This window comes from Plecotus auritus, assembly GCF_963455305.1.
Source record: "Plecotus auritus genome assembly, chromosome: 4".
NCBI classification, from domain to species: domain Eukaryota; kingdom Metazoa; phylum Chordata; class Mammalia; order Chiroptera; family Vespertilionidae; genus Plecotus; species Plecotus auritus.
Window position 1 is genome coordinate 27,329,168 of NC_137775.1, and position 25,620 is coordinate 27,354,787.

The 25,620-nt window shown below is 46.0% G+C and overlaps 2 protein-coding genes across 6 annotated transcripts in view; one reads left to right on the plus strand and one right to left on the minus strand.

Annotated features, from left to right (window-relative positions):
• The first annotated feature begins 2,100 nt into the window (after positions 1-2,100).
• HEBP2 (heme binding protein 2) lies at positions 2,101-10,733 on the plus strand. 3 transcript variants are annotated; one of them, XM_080665279.1, is made up of 4 exons: positions 2,101-2,310; positions 2,891-3,026; positions 4,047-4,227; positions 10,023-10,733. In XM_080665279.1, exons 1-4 carry the CDS (start codon positions 2,209-2,211, stop codon positions 10,153-10,155), a joined length of 552 nt encoding a protein of 183 aa, XP_080521405.1. In that variant the 5' UTR covers positions 2,101-2,208; the 3' UTR covers positions 10,156-10,733. The 3 variants fall into 3 exon arrangements, with proteins under 3 accessions (XP_080521405.1, XP_080521406.1, XP_080521404.1); XM_080665280.1 differs by lacking the exon at positions 10,023-10,733 and adding an exon at positions 4,589-4,720 and having other exon boundaries at positions 2,102-2,310; XM_080665278.1 differs by lacking the exon at positions 10,023-10,733 and adding an exon at positions 7,458-9,438 and having other exon boundaries at positions 2,106-2,310.
• A 1,887-nt stretch (positions 10,734-12,620) lies between these two features.
• Positions 12,621-25,620, minus strand: part of NHSL1 (NHS like 1) — a gene marked incomplete at its 5' end in the record, with an annotated part of 201,720 nt that continues 188,720 nt past the window's right edge. For all 3 annotated transcript variants that reach the window (XM_080665275.1, XM_080665277.1, XM_080665276.1), the window contains 3 exons: positions 12,621-14,537; positions 18,721-18,853; positions 19,365-22,580. In XM_080665275.1, the coding sequence (XP_080521401.1) occupies positions 13,841-14,537; positions 18,721-18,853; positions 19,365-22,580 (4,046 nt within the window). In that variant the 3' untranslated portion in view covers positions 12,621-13,840. The remainder of the gene's footprint in view (positions 14,538-18,720; positions 18,854-19,364; positions 22,581-25,620) is intronic.

A 25,620-nucleotide genomic window follows, 5' to 3' on the forward strand; every position in this document is an offset into this window, starting at 1 on the left:
TAATTCAGCTTAATCACCTGCTGTTATCTTCATTAATTGCATATTCCACACCTTATAAAACGAGTGTCTCCAAATTTAGCCTCAGTTTTTCTATAAAAAGCCCCCAAGAAGGCATTGATAATCATAAAAGGTACTCTGCAGATGAAAAGAAAAATAGAGCCCTAACCGGTTTGGCTCAGTGGATAGAGCTTCGGTCTGCAGACTGAAAGGTCCCAGGTTTGATTCTGGTCAAGGGCATGTACCTTGGTTGCAGGCACATCACCAGTAGGAGGTGTGCAAGAGGCAGCTGATAGATGTTTCTCTATCATCCATATTTCTAACTCCCTTTTCCTTTTCCTCTCCCTTCCTCTCTGTTAAAAAATTAATAAAATATATTAAAAAAGAAAAGAAAAATAGATTTCTTTAACAAAAATGTAAATTACTTCCTGTTTCCCTTAAAAACCTCTCTGTAAAGTAAAATTATAATCTCAATTTTGCAGTCAACTAAGCAATGAATCACAGCTGTTACTTAAGTTAAAATAAACAGGCGATTTATAAAAAATGTCAAAATTCATTATTTAGCCTTTACTAAATAATTCAAAGTTAGCTCTGCATAATAGATTTGATATAAACACTAGGAAGTGTCACGTGTCTGCAGGACACTGCACACTTGCTTGGGCAGGGAAGGGTAAGGAAAAGAGAGGGCATTAATTGCTAAAATAGTACTAGGACCATACAATGGAATATTATTCAGGAATAAAAAGGAATGAAATATGTACTGATACATGCTACAACGCTACAACATGGATGACTCCTGAAAACATTACAGTAAGTGAAAGATGCCAGTCACAAAAGCTCACGTTATATGATCCCATTTATTGTATAGGAAATGTCCAGAACAGACCAACCTTCAGAGACAGAGGGCCAATCAGTTGCCTAGAGCTGGGGGATGGGGAGTTGGGGAGTGAGGGCTAAAGGGTATCGGGGTTTCTTTGGGAAGGGTATTGATGACAATGTTCTAAAATGGATTGTGGTGATGGTTGCACAATTGTGGATATACTAAACACCATTAAATGGTGCACCTTAAATGGGTGAACTACATGATATGTGAAATTATATCTCAATAAATCTCTTAGCAAAAAATAAAGAATAAATATAGCCAAGAAATTTAAAACGCACTCTATCCCATGTCCCCACCCTTTCTCTTCCTCACCTCAATCTTCCCTTCCTCTTCTACTCGCCCCAGCCTGTTAGACTTGGTGGGGTGACTCAGAGGTTTGGGCTTCCTTGGAGAGGTGAGGCCAAGAAAAGAGGACAGCTCAAGGTTCCCTCCAAGCTTGACTGTGGTCCATCTACTTCCTCCAGGGACAGGCACTAGGCCCGTGGTCGGCAAACTGCGGCTCGCGAGCCACATGCGGCTCTTTGGCCCCTTGAGTGTGGCTCTTCCACAAAATACCACAGCCTGGCAAGTCTATTTTGAAGAAGTGGCGTTAGAAGAAGTTTAAGTTTAAAAAATTTGGCTCTCAAAAGAAATTTCTGTTGATACTTGGCTCTGTTGACTGAGTTTGCTGACCACTGCACTAGGCCAACTTCTGGGTGGAAGGCACTAATCCCTGGCTGGGCCCCTGATCCAAACCTGGCTTGGAGTTCTCTGCCCCTGGCGTGCCAACAAGGACAGCCGAGTTCAGGGTCGCCAGTGAGTGCCCACCTCCCACCAGGAGGAGACTCCCTCCTGCCTGTCACTGGATGCACCCATGGGTGCAGGCTCTCGCTCACCCCCTCCCAGGAGGAGACCTGTCTGCAGAACCCGCTCCCAGTGCGGGTGGGGCCTTGGGAGAGATTCCTGAACCGGTTCCACCAGAAACCACGCCAGCCTGCTGCCCGGTCCTTCTCCAACCCCAGCCCCGCTGGCTCCCACAGTGCACACCTCTGCCTGCCTGTTCGTTCATTAAAAACACGGGCGGAGGGCGGCAGGGACGCCCAAGAAAGCCGAACCCCAGCGGCCCTGCAGGCCAGTCTCCAGCCTCACCCCTGGGGAGGGGACCCAGCAGAGTGGGAATCGGGTCCCTGGAGGTCACAGCGTCTCCTCCCGCCCAGGCGCGGCGGTGTCCGGAGGACTCGGGTGCCGCACTGCTGCGGGGAGGAGGGGCGCGCGGCCGCGGGGCGGGGACTCGGGACCTCGGCGGCCGCGCGGCGCACACCGGGCTCCTTCCCGGACCGGCGCCGCCCATGGCTGAGGTGCTGGAGCCGGGGCCCGGGACGGCCGAGGCCGCGGAGGCCCCGGCGGTGGAGACGCCGGGCTGGCAGGTCCCGGAGGACTCGGGCGCCCAGGTAGGAGCCTCCCGCGGCATTAAGGGTGCGGGCCGGGTTGGGGGGTCGCGGGGGGGGGGGGGGGGGAAGACGGTCTTCGAGCTGATTTGTATAGTGAGGCTGGAGAATCCCACACATTTAAGGAAAAAGTACAATTTTAAAATGGTCTGAGCCCCTGAACAAACGGGAAAATTCTATCGGTGAGCCACAGCCCAGGTACTGGCCACATCTCAATTCCTTTGCTTCGTGGGCGGGGAAAAAAGAATCACCCTTGTCCCACAGCCCGAGGTGGGACCCTCCGGGCCGAGGGGCCCTTACGGATGCCGGTTCTTAACTCGAATTGGGCTGACTTCCCATCCCCATCCCCCACCCCTCGCCCCACCCCGGCAGCCCGGTGTGCGGGGCCTGGGCCGAAAAAGCCCAGAACCGCAGGATGGGAGCCGAGGGGGAGGGCCCTGCCCGGCCCTAAGGAGACTGACCCAGCGGCCCGACCCAAGTGGGCGCAGCCCCTAAACAGGCCCCAAATCCAGGCCCCGGCACTGTTGCACCTCCCGTCCTGCCTTTTTAGTATGGCTTCCTCAAGCTTTCTGTTCCATTTTAGCACGAAAGTTACGAGATCCGACACTATGGACCAGCCAAGTGGGTCAGCACCTCCGTGGAGTCTATGCACTGGGATTCTGCCATCCAGACTGGCTTTACCAAGCTGACCAGCTACGTTCAAGGCAAAAACGAGAAAGGTAAGGGCAATCTTTCTTGTAATAATTGTATATGGTGGTGGGGTCCCCCGGCTTATTCTTGAGTTTTAGCTTATGAAAGCAATACAATTTAGAGTAGAAAATTAACCAGATCAACAAAGACTTACTGTTTTTCAGCCTCTCATCCTTGACTGTTCCTCTGGATGAGCTGGGCCTCTGTCACTAGTGTTAAGTCCCTTTTATGGCTGATGCTGGACTGGTGGGTGGGAGACCTCAGGAGGCAGGTCAGGAGGAGGAGCACAAGACCCAGAGTCTCAAGACTGAGCTTGTGGTTCTGGTTCTGAGGCTGTTTATATTCCAGTAGGTCACTGGGCCAATGGGGCTTCAGCTTTCGAATTGTAAAAGTAAAGCCCTAACCGGTTTGACTCAGTGGATAGAGCATCGGCCTGTGGACTGAAAGGTCCCAGGTTCGATTCCGGTCAAGGGCATGTACCTTGGTTGCGGGCACATCCCCAGTAGGAGGTGTGCAGGAGGCAGCTGATCAATGTTTCTCTCTCATTGATGTTTCTAACTCTCTCTCTCCCTTCCTCTCTGTAAAAAATCAATAAAATTATTTTTAAAAAAGTGCTATGAAAAAGGAATATATATATTAAAGAATGACTGGACGATGTGATCTCTCATCTTCCCTGCTATCCCTAAACCTTTACAATTTAGTAACCAAAAATATTAATAGTACAGAAAGCGCTTAATGTGGGCAGTGGATAACTGAGTCACTTTGGTCTTACTTTTGAACGATGGAAATTATCTTAAAGGTAAATACAGGGTGGGTCAAAAGTAAGATGACAGGTGTTTGAATGGAAAATAATACAAGAATAAACTCTGTTTTGCACACTCACAACTGTAACACTACTTTTGCCTCTCCCTGTATTTATGCCAATAGCATAAAGTAAATTAAGGCACTCGGATCACAAAAAACAGGTGAAGTTTAAAAAGTAGTGGTAAGTTCCCTACATTTGCTTTCACGGCCTCCTTTGTGTTGAAATATGTATTTTTATGGCACAGGGATGAAAATAAAGATGACAGCTCCCGTGATGAGCTACGTGGAGCCGGGCTCAGGTCCTTTTAGCGAGTCTACCATTACCATTTCCCTGTATATCCCCTCCGAGCAGCAACCTGATCCGCCGAGGCCTTCAGAGTCGGATGTCTTCATTGAAGACAGAGCCGCTATGACTGTGTTTGTGCGGTAAGTGGTAGGTAATTTATAGCCCTGCTGACTGCTGGTTTCACCGTCCTGCACTCTGTTTAGCTCTGATGCAATTTCAGTAGGCTTTTCACGCTTCCACAAAGACAGTCTAATGCATTTTTATGGTGTTTTCCCTCTGGCTTATTTTATATAGGTTACCAAGGGTCTGTTGCAAAATCTAATCAATTCAGTTAATGCAGAGTCTGTTGCATACCTTCCACAAATCAGACGCAATGCAAATTATCTCCCCCACCCCCAAAAGCATAAGCTTACCTGCCATCTAGTTAAGCCTGAACAAAAATACCTTAACTCCCAACTTCTGGGTCCTGATAACCCCAAACTCTTTCCTTTTGTTCCCCAGCACGAGGGATGGCTGCTGCCTCCTGAGGTTATTCCCTCTGCTAGTTTACGGGTTCGTTTTTACTTTTTCAGACTTCTAATACCTGTGGCACTCATGTCTTATATTAAATTCTCTGTTGAAATTTTATCACAGTACATGATAATAGTCTCATATTGGAGTCCCTTTTTCTCCCTCTTGTTACCACCAACCTGTTACAGGAATCTGTGTCTCTGCTTCCTCACCTCAAATCACCACCGTCTGCTGCAGCCCACACCATCTCCATGGAACTGCTCTTGCCACCTTCCACAGTGCATCTGCATTTGTTACATAACAGTCCCTTCCCAGAGTTCCCTGCAGCCTTTGCATGCTGACCAGTCTGTTCCCTGATACTTGTCCATCCTATAACTCAGAGTGTTGCTCTATTGTCATTCCTCTTCTCCTCATCCACTCCTCACCCCAAGAATCACTGTTGATGCCTGTTATTGATGCTCATGTCATAGCAGGCTTGCTCTGGGTGATCTATTCACAACACCTCAGATAGTGTGTCTAATGACTCTCAAATTTAATGTCAAATTTAATGTGAAATTTGAGTTGTTCATTCACATTGCACACAGTGCCTTTTATAATGTGTCCCGACCCGGTCTCCCCCACGCGTTGTGTTCCACTGATGTTCCCACTCTTCCCTGAGCAGGCAATGTTCTTCCACATCTCTTTACCTTTGAGATCAGCCAAGTTCCTAGACTTCCTTTGCCCAAATATCTGCATTTGGAAACTATGTATAATCATAAAGCACCTACCTAATTCATAGGGTTGCCATAATTTAACAAGTGAATATACATAAAATACTTAGAACATGGCATGACTTCTAGTTCTAGCTTCCTCTTTCTTTTCTTTCTGGAGAGCCCACAGCCATCCTCTAGGTCTAGGACTTAGAATGGCACCTCGGCTATGATAACTTACTCTGACCATATCCTTCAGCTCCAAGCAAGGCAGGTGTGTGGGGGAGGCTTGGTGTGTTTGTTTATGGAATAGAGCATGGATAGATCATTGTAGAACAATATGTACTCAGAGAAGAGAAGGTGATTTCTAATTAGGGGCTTCAAGATTTGATTTCACAGAAGAAGTAGGACCTGAAAACAAATTTCCTGTAGGCAGAACATACCAAGAGTTGGCTATTATTAAAGAAAATAACCATTTAAAAGACAAACTATTTCTTAACACGTGGTTCAGAATTATTATCAGTCAACATGCTGAAAATTATAGAACAGTTTTATCAATTTATCTTCAATGTTTTATATACAGGTGTGCACATAAATTCCTACACTCATTCAACAAGGATTTAAAGGAGACTGCATGCCAGGGGTGATTCTAGGTGCCTGTCATTGTTGAGTAAAATAGACATGGTTTGGTTTGTACCCTTGAGAGCTTACATCTTATCCGAAGAAGGGTAGGACTGATCCTTTCCATTGGCACACTGATAATAAAACTTTCGCTAAAGAAGGCGTATTAGGAACATGTTTGGTTCCCTGTGTTTCCTGTGCTTAACCTTCAAAATCAAATTCATCATGTTTACATGTCAGCAACTCAGCTATGTCTGTGTCCTGTTATGATTTAATCTCAGGATATTTTTGCTTCTATACTTTAAAATCTATGCTTTAAATTTTATTATTTTTCCCCACTTTTAAAAAAAATTCTTAAAAAAAATATGCTTTTATTGATTTTAGAGAAAGAGTAAGTGAGAGGGAGAGAGAGAAACAATTGGTTGGCTGCCTCCTGCACACACCACCCCCCATCCCCTTACAGGGGATTGAGCCCAAAACCCCACGTATGTGTCTGACCTGGACTTGAACAGGCCACCTCTCAGTGCACAGGATGGCACCCAGTCAACTGAGCCACCCTGGCCAGAGCTTTTTCCTCACTTTCCCAGCTCCTGCTTTTCTTTTTTAATTTAAATATTTTGGCTGTCTGTTCTTTCCCATCCCCAAACGTCCCATGTCTCTCACTCAGATCTGACCAAGTTACTTTTCTGCTCAACATCCTTTTAAGAATAACCTCCAAAGGTCTTAGGATGATGATATACAAGGTTCTTCCTTCCGGCTGAGCCCCACCTTCCTGAGCCCACGCTGTGCCTCACTATGAAAACACTTAGCCGTTTGGGACTTCTGTTCTTTTTCATATCCCACCCCTTTCTCTGCCCAGCAAAACACCCTACATTCCAGACTCAACTCAGTGCACAGCCCTGATCTTGGTTTAATCGTGTACTCAGTGTCCCTAAGCACTTTGGTCCTGTCTCCGTTAAATTTCTTCTCAAGCTGCAGAGAGGGAGCTACCAAAGTGTTTGTCTCCTGCTTCAGACTGCAAGTTATTAGGGTCAAAACTACATTCTGTTCATCCGTCAATTAGTGCCTGTCCTTTGCCCAAGGAGAGGAAGAAAGGCAAAATGTTCTAGAGGAAATTGCAAGTCTGGAAGGGAGGCTTCTAAGTGGCTTTCAGTGTGGTCCTCTGGCCAGCAGCAGCAGCATCATTAGGAGCTAGTTAGAAACTGTACAGACTCTCAGACCCCCTCCCAGACCTCCTGAATCTGCATGTTAGCAAGATTTGTGTGCACATTAAAGTTTGAGAAGCAGAGTTAGAGGGTGGGAAGTGTGAATTCCAAATCTACCTGCCAGCAGATGGCCCGGATCCCTCCTCCTGGTTCTCCTTCCTCTGTGTGCGGAGATGACACTGAGACTGGTAACTAGAGGAAGGGATTGCTGGGTTCAGGGGCTGAGCAGGTGGAGCTTTGAAACTCGGCTTTATCCAACTTCATTGTATCAGCTCCTGCTTTTCTTTTCAGACTGACAGCGTCGGTACTAAAACCATTCATGGTTATTTACGTTCTCCTTTGTAGGTCTTTCGATGGATTCTCTAGCGCCCAAAAGAATCAAGAACAACTTTTGACATTAGCAAGCATTTTGAGGGAAGAAGGAAAAGTTTTCGATGAAAAGGTTTACTACACTGCAGGCTACAGCAGTCCTTTCAATTTGCTTAATAGAAATAATGAAGTGTGGTTGATTCAGAAAAATGAAACCTCCAAAGAAAATGAGTGAGAAAATGAAAAGAAATAGCATTGCCAGGGGCTGAACATTAATATAGACATCAACACACCTAGAAGTAAAATGTGTGTCTAGTATCTTCTCCTTGAGAGTACACATATGACTTGAGCCTCTTTCCAATGTGCCTTTTTAATGCTTGAAGCTTTATCAAGATACACAGATAATAGGGGACAACATTCTATGAAAATTGTCATAGTCCTGGTGGTCTTTAGTTCTATGAGGCTCCAGGGAAATGTCATGCTACTTCCCCTTCTTCTCTGTATCATAATCATGTTGCTTTTTTCTATTGGGTTCGTGTCAATTGGATGTTATCCCCTCCAGATAGTAGCAATAAAAATGTTAAAGATTTTACCTTGTGTGGCACTACTGGACTGTCCGGCATAGAGAGGTGAAGATAGGGTTGGACACAAAGAATTAAACTGTCTTTTGCAGCTGCTGTTACCTTCTGTTGATTCCTCCTCCCCATCTGCCCAAACTCACACAGTACCCAAAAGTTCTGATAATATTTTGTGGGAAAGATTAAATTTATAAGATTAGGGACTTCCTATCCAATTTTGATATTCAGTAAAGGTATGTTTTTCCTGAACAAATGTATACAAACATATAATTTTAAAATTCACTTGAATTTTTAAGTGATTTCATGTCATCTTTCTGGAGGTCATGTAAAAGTGACTAATAAAAGAGTGGGATGCCCCCAAATCAAGGAGGTTAACTTGTCACCTGTGTTGGAAACTGCTTGTCCTGGGAAGATGTCACATTCAGGTGCTTAGAAGCCTGTCGGGGGGAAGGGCATTAGCTTTGTTGTGAGCTCCTGGAGGATGACCATTGCAAGTTGGACCTCAGTAACTTCCAATAATTAGAGCTGCCCATGAATGACACTTGTTCCATTTCCCAGCACTGGGTGGTTTAAGTGGGGACCACACGATCATTTACATAGGAGATCTGAGTACCCAATGGATGGGAGGGTGAGGCCAGAGGATGCTTAAGGTCCCTTCAACCCCAACATTAGATACTACCTCTTAAAATTGATACAACCTTGATACAATCGACTAACATGCCTACAGTTAGCTATGGATTGTCTTCTAGGTGTATCATCCCAAGTGCTTTACCTGAATTACCAAATTCAATGCTGTGTGCCACATTGCATCATCTCTATTTTACAGAGGAGGACACTGAGGCACAGATGTTAGGTCACATGCCTTGGATGAAACTAAGGACAGAGGCTGATTGGAGCACAGGCAGCTGACTCCTTGGTCCATGCTGTTAACCACTATGCCCCACTGGCAGGTAGTGGTCAAGAGTGGGTAGGACCATCTGGAGGTGTTCTTGCATATCACATGCATAATCATCATGATGATAACTTCAGACATACCTTTTAGACTAATTTTTGATAGAAAACAAGCTAGATTTCTGGTTCTGGAATTATTATGGGTATAAATTTTAAAATCCCAGGCAATTATTTTCCAAAGGTATCTGTTTACATTGACAATTGATTCTTTGCATGTTTATGCTTGCCAAAAAGACACAAAAATTCTTTTTTAGCTCATTTACCATCCCTAACTAGAGACTACCTCCTAGCTCTCCTGACGAATGTCCACAATACCAGCCTCTGTTGGTAAGAGGTAACTATTTCTAACACTTCCCCTATAGTCCTATATAAAATAGGCATCTCTTATGCAACAAATATCACTTTAAATTAAGAGAAGCATATTTCTGGTCACTCAGATATTGTTGGAATCTGAAACATGTTCAATAAAAAAGCAATTTCATACTATTGAAATCCAGGTATCCCATTTTCCCTTCCTCTCCCATAATGCATAAACCAAAACATTTTCCAGCCCTGATCAATCGGAGAGTAATTTTCATGGCAGTGAGTCAGTTTTTGTAATGATGTATGTAGGTGGCATGATTGCAAGGTATCCCTTATGTCAACTTTTCTTTTGAGATTTTTATTCTCGTATCTGTAGGAAATTCATGTCTAGACTTTTTCTTAAGCTAAACCTTGCACCTTCGCTGTTGGTCTAATTCGTGTTCCACTGATTAGCCCCTTTCCTTTCCTCATCAGGCTCTCCCTCTCCATACACTCTAATCACTCTCACTGACCACAACCCACCAATGGAACGTGTAGCTTGTAAACAAGGCTAAGAACCAAGCCAAGTTACATCATTCCCTTCTTAAAAACCTTTGTTATTCTCCAGTACTACAAAACAAAATCCTAATTTTTTTTTAACGACATCCCAGGCCCTCTACATTCTTACTTCAGGTGACCATTCCAGTATCACACCCCACTCTGTTTTACTAGAGACTTCTTTTAGCTACACGGCATCCTCTAAACACTTTGGCTCTGTGTCCTTGCTCAGGTTATTTCTTCAGTCTGGAATGACTTTCTTCTGCCAACTCCCTATGCTTGGTGAGATCCTCCTCATCTGTGAAGTCTTACCTCAGGTTCACCACAGCCAGTGCCTTGCCCACCCCCCTAGTCAGAAGCCGTGACATCTTCCTCTAAGAACCATCTCTCTCTCCTGCAAAGTCAGTGAAAAATACTTACCTGGTGAGCCTGGAGGTGGACAGCCCAAGGTGTTCTCACTGGACCAGGCTCCTCTGCCTTTCACACCCTGTGGCTTCCATCCTCACTGGAGCTTCAGAGTTTGCAAGAGCCCTGTTCCTCCTCCGGCTTCCCCCCGTTCTAGGGAGAAGAGGGGGAAGGAAGCCACAGAGGAATGGCACCTGCATGAGGAAAGCAACTTCCCAGACAACAGTGGGGGCGAGGGGTCTGGTGTTCCAGGTGGGTGCATCGCCAGCCTGAGCCAATTCCACGTGTTCTGTTGGTAAAGAAAATGCGTGCCGGCTGGGGTCCCGGCAGGATTTGCCCTGAATGTTCTTCCCTTTCCTCTACTCCCTCACTGATCTGTTTTACAGGATAGTCCATTGTTGATGCCTCTCTTCACTAGGTTTGAAGTTCCTTAATGATATCTCATCCACATTTTTCTATCTTAGAACTCCCTCATCCTTATCTAGGACATGAGATGTATTTAATAAAGGGCTTTTTTTTTTTTCATTGCTGAACACACAACTACAGATTTGCTCTAGTCTTTGTTCTGTAAATAAAGGTGGGCCTGTGTGGAAGGTAGTTTAAAGCAACTCACTGAAAGAAACTAGATTATAGTAACTGAATAGCTTATTACAGAAAAAGAGACCTCAACAATCAGGTCCATGCTTTATCCAAAACTTGCCACCCCCAACAATATTCTAATAGCTGCCAAAGTAAAGTATCCTGCCTTGCTCATTTCATGACAGAATCACAACAATATACATAATTATTCATATTAACTTAATGGACAGAAAACACATTCAGACCCAAATAAAGCCAATCCCCAGCTTCACCTGTCCTCCCAGGAGGCCACCAGAGCTGGGTGTGGTGGTGGGTGGGGAGTAAGAGAGATACAGAAACACCACCTTTCTTTCTTGTCATTGTGATCCTCCACAAACATATAGATCATCCACACACGAGAAGCAATGGCTTCAATCAATATTCTTCAGAAACAGGAGGGCAGAAATCAGGCCCAAGTTGAGGCTGCTTCCAACAGACAATCCAAATAGGTATTTGTTTCTCTCCCAACTTTTAGAAAAAAATTAGAGTGGAAATCATTTAGGCCTGGGGCTTCTGTCTATGACTATCTGGCACTTAAGGTCTCAGGGTAGAAGGAAGGGTCAAGTCTACCCTTGTTGAGTTTTTACGTTTGATCTGCTCTGTTAACGGTAGCTGGCTCCGAGGAATACAGCAGTAAAACTAAAGATGCCCTATGGTTCAGGAAGGAATCTAGATGCTTGTTTCCCTGTATGTCATCCGTCTCTCCACATCACATCATCTGAACTATCAGTCAATACACTATTTGCATTTGATTCAGAAGTCCCTGGGACATGGTTTGGAGTTGTTTTCCCGGATATCCTTGGAGATGCACCATCCAGAGTCTGGGATGTTCTAACTCCCTCTGTTGGGTCCCACCTCCCACGGGCACCGTCTGGTCTTCACTGCTCTTCTGTTTGCATCCAGCAAAGCACTCGGCAGCTCTGCACATTATTCAAAACCCCATGTACTCACAAAAAGAAATAATGCTCAAATATTTCCTTTGCAATTGTTTTATTCAAAGCAAATTAAAAAACCTATATGTTCCTTTAAAAATGGGTTTTTTTAAAAAAAGTTTTATAATTAGTGTTGATGTTGCTTATCTTACCCTCAACATATATGATTTGTATATTAAGTGAAAGTTGATCTTACCCTCAACATATATGATTTGTATATTAAGTGAAAGTTCTCTGATAGCCATGTACATTCTAATCTTTTCTAGGTATCTATGAGATTTCATATCCAAAAGCCAACACTACTTTTCTAAAATTAAGAAGAAAAAAAAGTCCTTGTTCCCAATGTACTAGACAATTGCTCCAACAGGTAAAAAATCCTTTGCTTTTGGCCAAATGTCGGGTCTTGATTTCTATTGTGTGAAACGAAGTGTTTTGTTTTTTTCAGAGAATGGAAGGAGCCTTAATTCTTTAGGGTTGGTTTTTTGTTTTGTTTTGTTTTTGTCTCAAAGATGTGTCTGAAGTGGGTATCTGAACCTTACGATGATTTGGCCTGTGCAGTCCAACTTTGAGATGATATTTTCACATCAAGGAAGATGACATTAGGCAGCTGTCTTGTATGTAATCTAAGCATCTCAGCATTGCCACCTTAGGTCCCCCTAATGAAGAAGACAAGACTCTGATTTTATTTCACCAACAAATCAAGTACATGGCAGTCGGGAAGGCATGGGGGAGGAGGGGTCACAAGAACATGACATAAAAATAAATACTTTACACGTTTTCCCATGTCTAAAAGTGTTAAATTCTAACTAAAGAAGATTGGAAGGTAATTACCTAACTCAATTATTTATAAAAAATATAAAAACACACAAACCACGTGATGCAAAAAAAATCTTTTTAATCTAAAAACTCATTTCCCAGGGCTAATTCATTGCCAAGCCCTATCAATTTTTATCAGTTTATTAGACTAACAAGAGCTATTCAGCATTTTCATCAAAGTAAGATAATATATAATAGATTTCGATAAACCTTTCTCAGTGAGGATATGGTACTGCAGGCAGTTCAAGGAAAAATAGCCATAACATTTTCTTTGGTGTAACCAAAAGGATATCCAAAAGTTAGCAAATGTTGACGTTTCAAGTGATAAGAAATTGCCAAATGGAAGTTTAAACTCTGGTAAAAACAGTTGTACAAGGAAAAGCTCCACCCACAGTTCTGTAGTGCAAGTTTTCAAATTTCATTCTGAAAAATAAGTTTATTTCATAAGCAGGAAACAAATTGCAGCAGTGTATCACTCGCTCCTCTGCCTTCTCTCACCCTCTGCATGTGCACACCCTCATTTCAGTTCTCGAAGGTCCTCGCTAGAAAGGAGGAAATTCATTAAAAAATTACCCACGTTTCTAAAAATCGGGCTGAGAGTTGTGTCTGTGGCTGCACGGCAGCAGGCTCAGACTACAGCGTTTCCACTTCCACATGTTTGTCATTTTTACAAAAAAGAAACAAAGCCTTTTTCCCCCAGAAAAAAGTACCTGAACCAATTAGTCACTTAGCCCTTTCCCCACCTTTCGGGTTAACCATGAAAGCACACCTGTGCATATATACCCATGTGTTCTGTGCACTCAGAACCAGCAAATCTACCACCTCGTTCTCGAAGAATGGTCCTCTCCCTTCTGGAACGCACTCATTTCCACAACATACTTTCAAAGCATCACCACCTAGTCCAGAAGCCTCCATTACTCTGTCTTTTTCCCCTCATATATCTGTACATGTTGTTTGTGTGTCTGTGTATTTTTTTAAACATAAAAAGTGTTCAAAATGCACAAATACACACCTATTCACACACACCCAACATTTAGAAGAAAAAAAAAATCTTCCCCAGGAAGCACTTTCAGAAGTTAAGCTTCTACTTGCTTTTAAGCCACAGGGCAAGTGCCAAGTGAGTCCTAAGTGACCCTCATCCACTGCAGGCATGGCAGCGCCCAGGTCCAGCACACACACGGGTGGGATCCATGGGCAGACAGTGAAGGGTTCCTCGGGCTTCCTAGAGCGATGGGTTGTGCATCTCCCTCACGTCACCTGGGAGACTCCATTCTTGCCCCTAACTTGCTTCCCTCAGGGGACCCCCGCACTGTTCTGATGGGCCCCTGCCCTGGGCACTGGTTGTCCCATCTGCAGGGCCACACTGCAGGCTGCCCCCAACCATGTCATCCCCCACCAGTCCGTCCAGGGAACAGCCCCTTGCAGCGCCCAGGACACGGCGAGCCCTGGTGTCCACAGGCTCCGTGGCCTCCCCTTCACCTTCTGAGATGACGGTCATGGGGCTGCTCTGGATCCGGTTCCGCAGGCTGTACCTGCTGCTGGCTGCGGAAGGTGGGGTTCGACTGCGGCCGTACCTGGGGCCGGAAAAGGACAGACTCCGAGGCATCAAGCCTTCGTTCCTGGCCCACTCCTCCTGGGCCCTTCTGTTCTTGCTCGGGGAACAGCTGGATGGGCTGTCGGGAGCGTCTGGCGCAGGCTCCGACCTTGACCTCTGGAACCTAGGGTCTGTGTTCTTGAGCATCTCGGCTGCGGACATGCGGGCACTGGTGTCTGACCGACTCCCCTTTTTCAGCAGCAGAGCTTTGAAGTTGTCACTGCTGGTGCTGCTCTTGCGGACACTTCTCTGAATCGATCCCACCTGCTTTGGGGAGGCCAGGCTGGGGGCAGCACCGGTGGGTGTCACTGGCGGGGAGGGAGAGTGGTTTCTGGTGTGATCGTCCTCTGAATCTTTACGGCCAAGGACTTTCCTCTTGGATCTGAGATTTAAAAACATTAAGATAAAGGCTAATTCCAAATGGGCCACTGGATGTCAGCCACAACCAACCTGCTTATCTTACCGCACATTCAGGTCCCCATCTATGTAAACCTCCAAACACCCATGCATAAGAATAGTTCATTGTATTTACCATGTGTGCCCATGACCCAGCTATAATTATTAACTTACTAGAGGCCCGGTGCATGAAAATTCGTGCAGTTGGGGGGGAGGGGGAAGGAGGGTCCCTCAGCCTGGCCTGCCCCCTCTCACAGTCCGGGAGCCCTCAGGGGATGTCCTACTGATGGCTTAGACCCGCTCCCTGAGAAATCCTGATTGGATTTCATGGTGCTGGCAATGAAAAGGCCTAACAGATAAGCCAATTCCCGGAATACCCTATCCCCTCTACCGAGAAGGGCCCCCACCCAGGTTCTAGAACCATTCTACAAGCGTTTGACATAAAACCAGTCTTCCTTGGCTCTTACTGGGCCATTTGTCAACTCCTAGAAGTCCAGTGGTCCAGAAAACAAAAGCGAACCTCCCACACCGTGTCCTGTGTCATGCCTCGTGTCAGAGAACTTCTAGCTGATCAAGAAAATGTGGGGGCTGTGGGGAGAGTATGAGAGAGGAGGGGCCTTCAGGAAAAGTGAAATGTTTCCTGCCTCAGTCACAAGAACCTCCCTGTTCCATGTGTTTTCTGCTGAGAGTGAGTCAGAGATAATAAAGCAGATGAGCCAAGTGGCCCCTTGCTGGTCTTTTCATAACAACAACTCAGTGTGCCAGGAATCCTTTAGCCAAGTACAGGTGGACTTGCTTTAAGGACACATGGTACATCTGACGAATAAAGATGTGGGAATATTTTTTTTTCTGCTATAAAATTCTAGAATATGCAGCAGGGAAAGGTGGAGAGGGTGCTATCTGTACACACAGATCAAGGGTTGAACATGAGCACTACCAACTTCTAGCTGTGTGACCTTGGACCATTACTCATCTGTACTGCACCTAGCTGTTCATACTTGTAAAATGGGGATGATGGTATCAGCCCCACAGGTTTGTGAGGATTCAATGTGATAAAGAATCCGTGGAGTCACATGGACCTGGGTTCACTCAGATTGCTTAGAACGACCTTGTTCAGTTACCTTGGGCAACTTAAAATTTCTGATCCTGTTTCCTATATGGAAAAGGGGAATAACAGCAGATAGCACATTATTTATCGATCAAGATGGATGCAACGCCAGCCATAAAATGTCAGGCACAGAGAAGGTGCCTAATAAACCTTTGAGTGTCACTTAGGAAAATATAATTTCCCTTCCTGCCTCTAGGTCAGGCTTCAGTGTTGTTCTCATGTGACCTGCACAGCAAGGCATGGAAGAGGGTGGGCCATGATGGCTGTCCTGGGTTTGATGCTCCCAGGGTCCTCTCCATGCTTCTGGCCAAAAAGGAGCCACCAAAGTGGAAAACAGGAAGTAGTAAGGACCCAATTTGGAGGCTGAAAGGTGGCCAGACCTGATGTGGCACCAGCCCCTTTGGGAATGCAGAGCCTGCCTATGATATCTAGGTTCAATGGTCCTGCTCAGCTGTCAATAAAGCAATGTTCTAGAGTAAGTTAGTGAACGACTGACAGAGACCATAGAAATACTGACATCTCAGAATTGTAGAGCTGGAAAAGACTTTAGACGGTTTGGTCTGATCAGAGAAGGTGCCTGAGGTCTAAAGAGTGAAGTCACACAGATGAATACAAGAACTGGGACCTGATGGAGTATTTTTCCATTTATAGCACATGGCTTCACAATTTCAACAGGTTGCCCCCCGCCCCTCCCCCAAGCAGCTTTGCCCATCCCATTTTTGCAGGTACTGGTTTGTGATAACATTTTTTTATTTAGTTTTTCAACGAAGAGGATGTGCCGGGTGCCACACAACAACCCACAGCTATCCTTGATTAAAGCTATAGCCTTTAACTGCAGATTCAGAATTAAGAGAAGGGATGGAAATTTATAAAAAGTAGTGTTGTTTTTCAAGAACAGCTGCCCTCTAAAATGAGAATTAAGTGTAAACATTTGAATTCTCTGCTTTTATATTGTGTGCATATTTTAAAAGAAGATGGCTGTAAAAGGTGCTTAAACAGTTAACTCTGGCTTGAAAACTAATTACTTCAATGAATATAAAAATTTCACACCTCAACTGGTGTGCTACATGTTCCATCTGGCTTCCAATCTGAAGTGAATTTATTTGCATTCTAAAACTTGAAAGCTTTGTTTCAATTTAGATATTCTTACTCTGAACGATTAGCTTAGGTACTGAAGGGGATATAAAATAAAGCCCTAAAAATCACAAACTTTAGGTGGATTTGGATTATGTCCGCTAATATACTGTCTGTGCTAAAATAAAAACCAGCACATGTCCTTGCTCTCTCTTTGCAATCCTATCCTACGTGGACTTTACGGCTACCATGTGCATAGGCTAATTCAGACAGGCCAATTCCTACATCTGCTGTAGACATAATTATAATTACGCTCTAGATATAATTCTCTAGTAGGAAAAACCTCAAATTTTTCAGGGCCTCAAGAAGGTTGCTAAAATAAAATACAGAGAAGATCTCTGGCATATTTTTAGGAAAAGCATGTTGTAATTTGGGCCCACAACAGTTGGGTTCTCACTGAGACCAAGTATTTAGTACACAGAGCGGCCAGGCAACACATCTTCCCTGCGGACTGCTGTTATAAATACATACGCCTGCACATTTAGCAACCCAGTGCATTCCATACTAAATGAAAGCCGTCGAGTCTTGGAGCAACTTCCAAACAGTTAAATACCAATTGGTTTTATTTAATTCAGAAAATATTTATTGAGTGCTTATTATGTATCTAGCATGGTTAGACTTAGAAACAGCTGTGTAAGCCGCTAGACATGCCATTAAAGTTGATTTCAAAGATTGCATCATTATTTGTTTCCCTGTTTCAAGAAATAATTTGGTAACTAGCTACTTTTTTATTCCTAATGATATCAAAGAGAACAGTCAGACAACGTTAAAGGAACAGTCTGTGGCGTCTTTTGGGATATTATACCATTACTAGAGCCAAGAGGTGAAAAATACAATTCTTCACAAACACCTTAATTCGCTAGCTTGTATTTTTTCTCCCAAATTAGGTGTTTATGTGTTGCATGAGGAATTTCAGGTAGGGACAGCACTATGCCTTTCATCGCATGCAATAGTTTTTATTCTATTCCAAGAATTGGGAAAATGGTCATACACAAGGTTAGTCACACAATCAGGATTTTTTGTTTCCAGAGGGGAAAAAAGAGACCTTGATTCAGAGCAATACAAGACTTTGGAAGCATAAGGGCATGTGTAAGAATGAACTGAAAATACTGTGGTGAAGAAGTCTAGGAAGGAGCAAAGCTTTTATATAGAAAGTACTTGCACATATATAATCTTAATAGTTTTTACAATGTCACTGTTGTGAGAGTACTTGGCTGTTTACAACCAGAAAAATGAGGCAGTAAATAAAACTTTAGTGTTAAGTCCTATTCACTCAAGGTGACCACATGTAAAAAGTATAATAGTACAGGCAGTTCTTTTAAAAATATTTATTTTTTATTTTTTCAAACCCAATAATCTCTGATGCCAGTAGGTGGCACTAGCAGCATACAGTAAAACAAGTAGATTTGATTCCTTTTGCTCCTCCTTAAAAAAGATGTACTCTTTAATTGAAACGTATAAGCAGCCAAAGAAATTACCCTATAAAATCCTGTTTTTTCTGTAAAATAAACAACAACAATGCTGCGCCATTAGGAAAGTTCCTGTCCTATAGCACTAGTCTGTGCATCTTACGTCCACAGAAGAAGCCTTCCTCCGCTGGACTGGACCAGGGCTGCTCTAATCCAACTCTTAAATGCCCTGTCAGATGACTGACACATTGCATTCCTGGCCAGCAAGAGCAGTGCTGACCAGAGGCATCACACTGAGCCTCTGATCCCCATGTCATCATAAAAATTAGTGGAACACAGTAACACAGAAACTGGAGTCCGAGGAAATAAAAATATAGAAACACACGAAAATAAATCAATAATCCAGTTAATGAAACCTAATTGGGAGACAGAAGAAATCACGAGAAAGAAATATAAATTGAGGAACCATTTGGAAGAGGGGGACTCAAAAAGGAGAAGGAAATAGGAGTTTTGGGTACCTGTGAATAGCTGCGAAGAGGTCTTCTGTGGTCCGGGGTCTACTGGGGGTCATCACCTCATCACTCCCTTCCTCCTTAAGGAAGTCAAAGACCTCTGGGGAAGAGCCAGCCGCGTCGGTCTCCGGCACCCGGGCTATGGAGAAGCAAGCAAGCAAACACAAGATTCACAAGTGACTTGAATTTCAGTTTTGAGCCAAGCTCCCAGTACGCTTCCCTGTCATTCCTGACAACGTGAGAACCACAGGGACGGGCAATGGGGTCTGTAGTTTGATATTTTATAAAGATGGGGAGCATGCTAGCCAAAGCTCTTTCTTTTGTGTTCAAGTCTGGAATTCAGAATGAAGCTCTTAAATTGTGTTGTAACATTACTTTGTGGCTCTCCGGAAGGGAGAGTACTCAGTGCTATTTAATACCCAGCCTGCTGCAGACCACCCCCGCCCCCCTCCACCCCTCTATCTCTGTCCTTCTGTAAGCTCCACCCTTGGATCTAGATTTTTTAAAATTTCACAAAATGCCAAGCTGGTAACCTAAGTGTGAGGCAGCGCAGGAAATCCAGACCGCTGGCTCTAACGTGCACACGCATCAGCCCTATCTGCCCCGGCTGCACATGGTCGCAGAGGAACAAGAGAGAAAACCAGACTCACGCCCTGGGTCCTGCAGAGCCGGGCAGCTCTCCTCCACATGGCCCCCGCGGTCCACGCTGTTCTCGGTGCCTGGCTCCTCCTGCTTGGGGGCTGGCGAGGCACTGGGCTGCACCATGGGGACATTGGCTTCCCTTCTGCCTGGGGACGTGGATCCTGCAGCTCCTCCCTCAAGAACCGAGCTGCCGGAGTCGGTCTCATCAGAACCAGCCGGAGCTGCACCACTCTCCTTGGCCTCTCCCCTCGTGGGGCTGGGCACCGCTCCACTCACGTTCTCTGTTGGCTCCACTGTGCAATCTCTCTGCGGAGGTGGCACCACCAGGAACAGTTTGGGCTTCTTGGAAATGGGGGGTGGCTTTTTGCCGGGTGAAGCTCCGGGGGCCCTCTGGAGCGGGGCGGTCCCGGGGCCCGGCCCGGCCCCTGCCTCCCCGGCACTGCCCGGACTGCGGCTCGGGCGGCCACACTCGGCTGCACCGTCCTGGTGACCCTGACTCATGATCTTGGCAGGAGTCGGAAGCGAGCTTGTCACGGAGGCAGGCTGGCTTTCACTCTCCATTTCATTTATGCTATTTCGGGATTTCAGGAAGGCAGATGGCTTCAAATGATACTGGGGCACAAGCGGAGTTCGTTTTTCCTGAGATGCTTGTTCAGATAGCAGTGCTCCCTGGGTTCCTGAGTTCTTCCTCACCGGCCTGAGCTGCACCGTCTGCAGGGCCTCGGTGGTGATCAGGGGCAGGGGCGGCCTGCCGCCCTCCTCCTTGGTCCCCGGTGGTCTGGAGGCCTCCTGGGGGGAGACTGGCTGGCTAGACTTTTTGAATGACGGCCGGGCATCTTTCATCAATTTGGGGTCGAGGGGTGGGGCAGGAGGAGGGACCGGGGAGGGTAAAGATGGTGGAGGGGGTAGCACCGGGGCAGGTGAGTCCAGAAGGGGGCTCCGGGCGGTGGGGGGAGGAGGAAAGCATGAGTCAGGGGGAGAACAAAAGGGAGTGAGAACCTCTGGTGGTGGAGGGGGGAACAGGGGAGACCGAGGCAGAGGAGGGCCCTCGGGGGAATCTGCTAAAGGCGGGGGAGGCGGGAGAAAAGGAGACTTGTCCGCAGGACATGGAGACGAAGGAGAGGGGACAGAAGGGGCAGCAAGGAGAGAGGCCGGTGCCGAGTCCAGCCTCTTCACCGTGCCGCCTCCCTCCGTGGACGTATTAGAGGAAAGGGACGTGGACGACGAGGAGATGGAGACCGAGGACACCAGGGAGGACTTCCTTTCTGGAACCTTGGGCTTGGGCTTCCCCTTCCCATTGGCGGGTGACATGGATTTTAAAAACACAGGCACGGGGGTGAGCGCGGTGGGCGTGTTGGACTGGCTGGAATACCCGCTGGATGGAGAAGTGACTCGGTGGGACTTCTCGGGCGACGTGATCTTTGGTTTGACTGAGCCTCCAGGCACGTGGGGCGCGGCGGCCCTGCACCCCTCCTGGACTTGAGGGAGCGGCCCGTTTCCAGTTGGCGCCCCACTGCTCGCCAAGCAGCCCCCGCCGGGGTTCGCAGCGTCTTCCTGCAGGCCCGTGTAGTCGATATAGTAGCCCCACGGGTCCGTGTACTCGGACTTGACACTGCTCGTGTCGCTCTGGGACGGGGTGACCCCGCCCAGCGCGCAGCCGTGGGGCGCGGTGGCGGAGGCCAGGCTGCTGCCCCCGCTGACCGTGCTCTGGCTGCGGGAGCGCGGCAGCCAGGGCTCCTCCAGGTCGCTGCAGGGGCTCTGGGAGGGCGACAGGCCGCCCTGGCCCCGGAGGCTCAGCTGCAGCGAGTGCTGGAGGGAGGCGATCAGGCTTTCGTTGAGCACCTGCCCGTTGGCCGGGGCGTTCTTCTTGGGGACCCTGCGCAGAGAGTCCGTCCGAGAGGGGGGCAGAGGCGGCTTCTTTGCTTTCTTCAAGGAGATGTTTCGAGAATGGGATTTGTCCCCTTGGTTCTTCTGAGCTCTTCCATCAAAAACATTGATCACGCTGTGCCTGGGGTTCCCAAAGCCATTGCTGCTGTTGCTGCTGCTGCACGGATTCCCAGGCCCGTGCCCAGCATCGGGGTGCATAGATGAATAGTAGCCATCGTGGTCCTCTGAATACAGGGACCTGGCGCCCTCTCTGTGGGACGTGTGCTCCAAACTGCAGCTGCTCATGTTACTTCCAGGAGTGGAGCAACCAGGAGTCGCCAAGTGAGGCTTCAGGGGGGATGCTCGCCCGCTCCCCGAGGCACTGTATTCCCAGGGCTCCCCGCCACCATGCCCCCCGCCTCCTGAGTAACTGGGCTCGCTCTTGCCGTCCACATCCTGGGGGTGGGCTGGGAAGTTCGAGTTCCTTCTACAGGGATAGGCCATGGCTTGGGACCCGTTCTCCTGGTTTGCTGGGGTGTTGAGGGAGTCCGCCGAGTCACAGAGGGCCAGGAGAGTGGCTGCCCTGGGCGGGTGGGGATCGAAGGCCTGCGAGAGGATGGTGGAGGGACCCTCATTCCAGGTACCACCGGGAGACCGGCGATCACCTTCGCCAGAGTGCCTGGACAGCAGGTGGTCTCTGGACTTCACCTTCGTGTGGGAAGAGGAGCTGGTCATTTTACTGTCCAGCTGCCCCAAGCTCTGAGCAGTCTGAATAACAATAACCTCTGAGGAGGAGGAGAGGGTGGCGTTGGGGATGACGCTGGTGTTGCACGTCCCGTGGGGAGACACCACGCACGCTGGGCTTGCTCTGTTTTCACTCTCAAGGTGCCTCAGCTCCTGAGACTTGGGCCTAAAAAGCGTCCCAGTCCTTGAGGCACCTCCTAACTGCCCTAAGTTTTCCAACGTGCCATCCAGGCCTTGCGCAGGGCCCGGGGCGCCTGGCCGGGGCTCGAGGGACTGAATGCTGGCCCTCGCTCCGGAGCGGGGGAGACTGTGGAAACCCGCATCGGTGTTGAGGCGAGAGGGGAACACGATGCCCGCAGAATCGCTCAGCACAGACATGTTCCCGGAGGAGCCTGAGAAGTGGCTCATCTGGGCGGCGATGCCGAGCCCCTTCTGGGCCCTGATTCTCCTCATGGAAGGCGGCACGACTTTCACCTCCTCAGTCTGACAGCTGGAGTCCCGGGTGTCCGAGCGCTGCCCCGCAGACCGGCAGCCGCCATGCCTCCCCAGTGTGGAGCAGTGGTCTGGGGCGTACACCAAGTGGCCACCAACACCATCCTGGCCGCTGCCAGAGGCTGGAGATAAAGCAGAAGGAGGCTTGTTACCTAAAACTCAGTCTCTTAGCGCATCACCGGAACCCTCACCTCCTTCTGACCCTGCCGTACTTAAAAATAACACACACACACAAACTTCTCTATTTCACCTAGTTTCTTTCCTCCCGTAGGCACCTGAGAGTTTAAAGAGTTACCAAATAGCTCCTAAAATAAAAACCCTTATTATGAATTTCATGTACTTAATTTGCACTTCAAACCCTCCTATCGATTCAGTGCTGCATATGGAATTCTTAGGTACCCCCTTTGAGATCAAGGCTGAGAGCTCTGTGGAAGGTTTACTTTCCAAGTAACCTTCTTTTGGTTTTGTAAAGATTTCCAAGTAGTCAGTCACCCACAAGGCGCCTGCCCAGAGCATCTGTCTGTCACGCAGGGACTGTCTTTTCCAAAGACAGATGAATGTAGCAGTTCAACAACAGGGCTCCAAAGACACCATTTATGAAGGATATGGGTATAAAACAGTGTTAATTACATTAATTTCTATGGCAGAAGAAAATCCTAAGAAAAAGAAAAATGATTTATAGGCCCATCTGTGTTTCAAACATTTCTATTATCCGTCTCAAGCCATAATCATCTGTCTGTCAGTGACATTCAAAATTCAACAGCAATCTGTTGTGTTCTGGTAGGGAAAAAGCAGCGGGAACTGATCCAGTGAGCATTTCCTCAAATTAGCGTTATTCATTTCTTGGAGCTTTACAAAAAGAAAAAAAAGCACAAGGAAGGCCAAACAGAGAGGGAAGTGGAGGAGAAAACACCTTAAATGTAGATAACAGTTAGATTTCAAGTACCTAGGAAAGAACAGAAGCTTTTAAAAAAAAATCATGAAGGCAAAATGTACAGAGAAAAAATCAATTCATGCAGAGTAATCATTAGGACAAATTAAGTCTTGAAAATCAGTAGCAAAACCACAGTTCTCTCTACACTGTTCTCTCCCAACAAGGACCGGAAAAGAGCTGAAGCAGGGGCTTGCTGAGTGATGCTGCTTGGGCACCCACCAGGACTACTGCTCACCTGGCAAGCACACTGGTGGTGATGGGATTCTGGAGCCCTCCCTCCACACTCCACATAAATCCTTGAGTGCATCTAAAGCTTTGTGCTCATCCAAACAGCAAAGCACTTCACTAAAATGGCAGCAATGTTCCTGGTACAAACCACAAGGAGATGTCGCCCTGTGGAGGCAGGCACCCAGCACAAAGCCCTTCCCTTCATGTGCTGATGGAGAATCATTTTTGTACTCGTATCTCGACCCAACAGAATCCATTTCCTTCTCCTTCCCCTCTGCCAAGTACCCACTCACTAAAGATACACACAAACTCACACACGCACACTCACACATATGCATGTGAGGTTCTCCCTTAGAAAGAGCAGAAGCAAGCAAGAGGGCAGGAACAGAAGAAAAACCCACTTTGAGGAAAGAGAAACGAAAGGTACACATTTTGCCATTTGGTACAAGTATAAAAGGTGGGAGCCTGACTTGTATGGCTCTATCAGTTTGTAGCAGTTTGATTCCAAACATTCAAGATACCTATTCTACTCAATGATGGGATTTAATACCTTTTCCCCCCCAAAATTGTAGTAGTTTTTGCATGGGGTCAATGGTAGATTTTTAACTGTCTCTAAGGGCCACAATGTCCTGCTTCTTTCAGGTTACAATTTTGAATGTGAAACCATTCTAGGCTTCTGAAAATGAGAATATAGCCACTTCTTCACCATCTACAGCCAAGTACAATTTTCTTATGAAAATAACACTATTTTTCTAAAGACCTTTAAAAACGGAAAAACTCGTATATCATTTAACAGAGGGGCCACCAAAATTCTATTCTGAAAACAGGGCCTTCAATATTTTCACATTACAAAAAGTGTCACAATATTACAGATTCATATGCTACATTGATTAGAATTAAAGAACAAAACCAGACTACAAAAAGAGAACTACAAACAATTATAAACAATCAGATGCTGCTAAAAATATTGATGGGATTTATATGATTTAAAAATATAATGTAAAGAAATAATTACGTATATTTTCCTTTACTTATTATATAATACTATAAGGGATTTTCAATTTTTAAAGAACACATGTAATCAAAGATAGAAATCTATGAGTTAGTTTATTTAAGGTTTACATAGGATTTTTAAAAAGCCTTATCAGCACCTGTAACTAATATATTCTTGCATGTCAAGTATAATTGAAAATCTTAAAAAGTTTTGGCAGGTCTTTAGTAATGTTTTTCATACAAACTATCAGACATTATTCAGAAGGAGATTCCTTTAAATGAGGCTTTTTCTGCTTGGGAAATACATATTGGGATAAGTTCCAGAAATAGCCAAATATAATTACCATCAACAAATTAATCATATCTGAGTCTAAAAAAGAAAAGAAACCTCACAATAGGGTGTTCAAATATATTTCAATGTATGTTTAAGATAAAAGAAAAAAATTAAAATTTTGTCCAATTCATTTAAATGGAAGGCAACAAATAATAAGTCATCAAATATACTTTGGAAGTAAACAGAAAATATCACAACCTTGATTTTAAAGTGTTGTATATTAGCTAGTCTCTAGAGTCCACCATTTACAGATTTTGAAGTAAAAGCTGCATATAATTAAGCATAATATATGCTCAGAGAGGTGAAGGAACCAGCCGGAAGTCACTCATATAACTATAACTCTAATTCTGGACACACCTCTGGTTAGACTTTTTAAAAATCCAAAGCCCTGGCAACCTGGGTAGTGTTTAGTGGATAGGACATCTAGACAATTCCTAAAATGAAGGAAGAAAAAGTATGATTCAATTTTTTCCCTAAATGTTACTGTATTCAAATGTTATTTTTCCCTTATTCTATCTAACATTCCTTCCAACTAGTCTACCTATAAAACTAGTCATTGTGCCCTGGCCAGTGTGCGCAGTGGTTAGAGCACTGGCCCATGCACCAAAGGGTTGTGGGTTCGATTCCCAGTCAGAGGCACATACCAGGGTTGCAAGTTTAATCAGGGTGAGTG

Coding starts and splice junctions, on each gene's coding strand:
- HEBP2 (XM_080665278.1), top strand. CDS start 2,209: ATGGCTGAGGTGCTGGAGCCGGGGCCCGGGACGGCCGAGGCCGCGGAG. Junction 2,311..2,890: donor CGGAGGACTCGGGCGCCCAG/GTAGGAGCCTCC, acceptor GTTCCATTTTAG/CACGAAAGTTACGAGATCCG. Junction 4,228..7,457: donor GCTATGACTGTGTTTGTGCG/GTAAGTGGTAGG, acceptor TCTCCTTTGTAG/GTCTTTCGATGGATTCTCTA.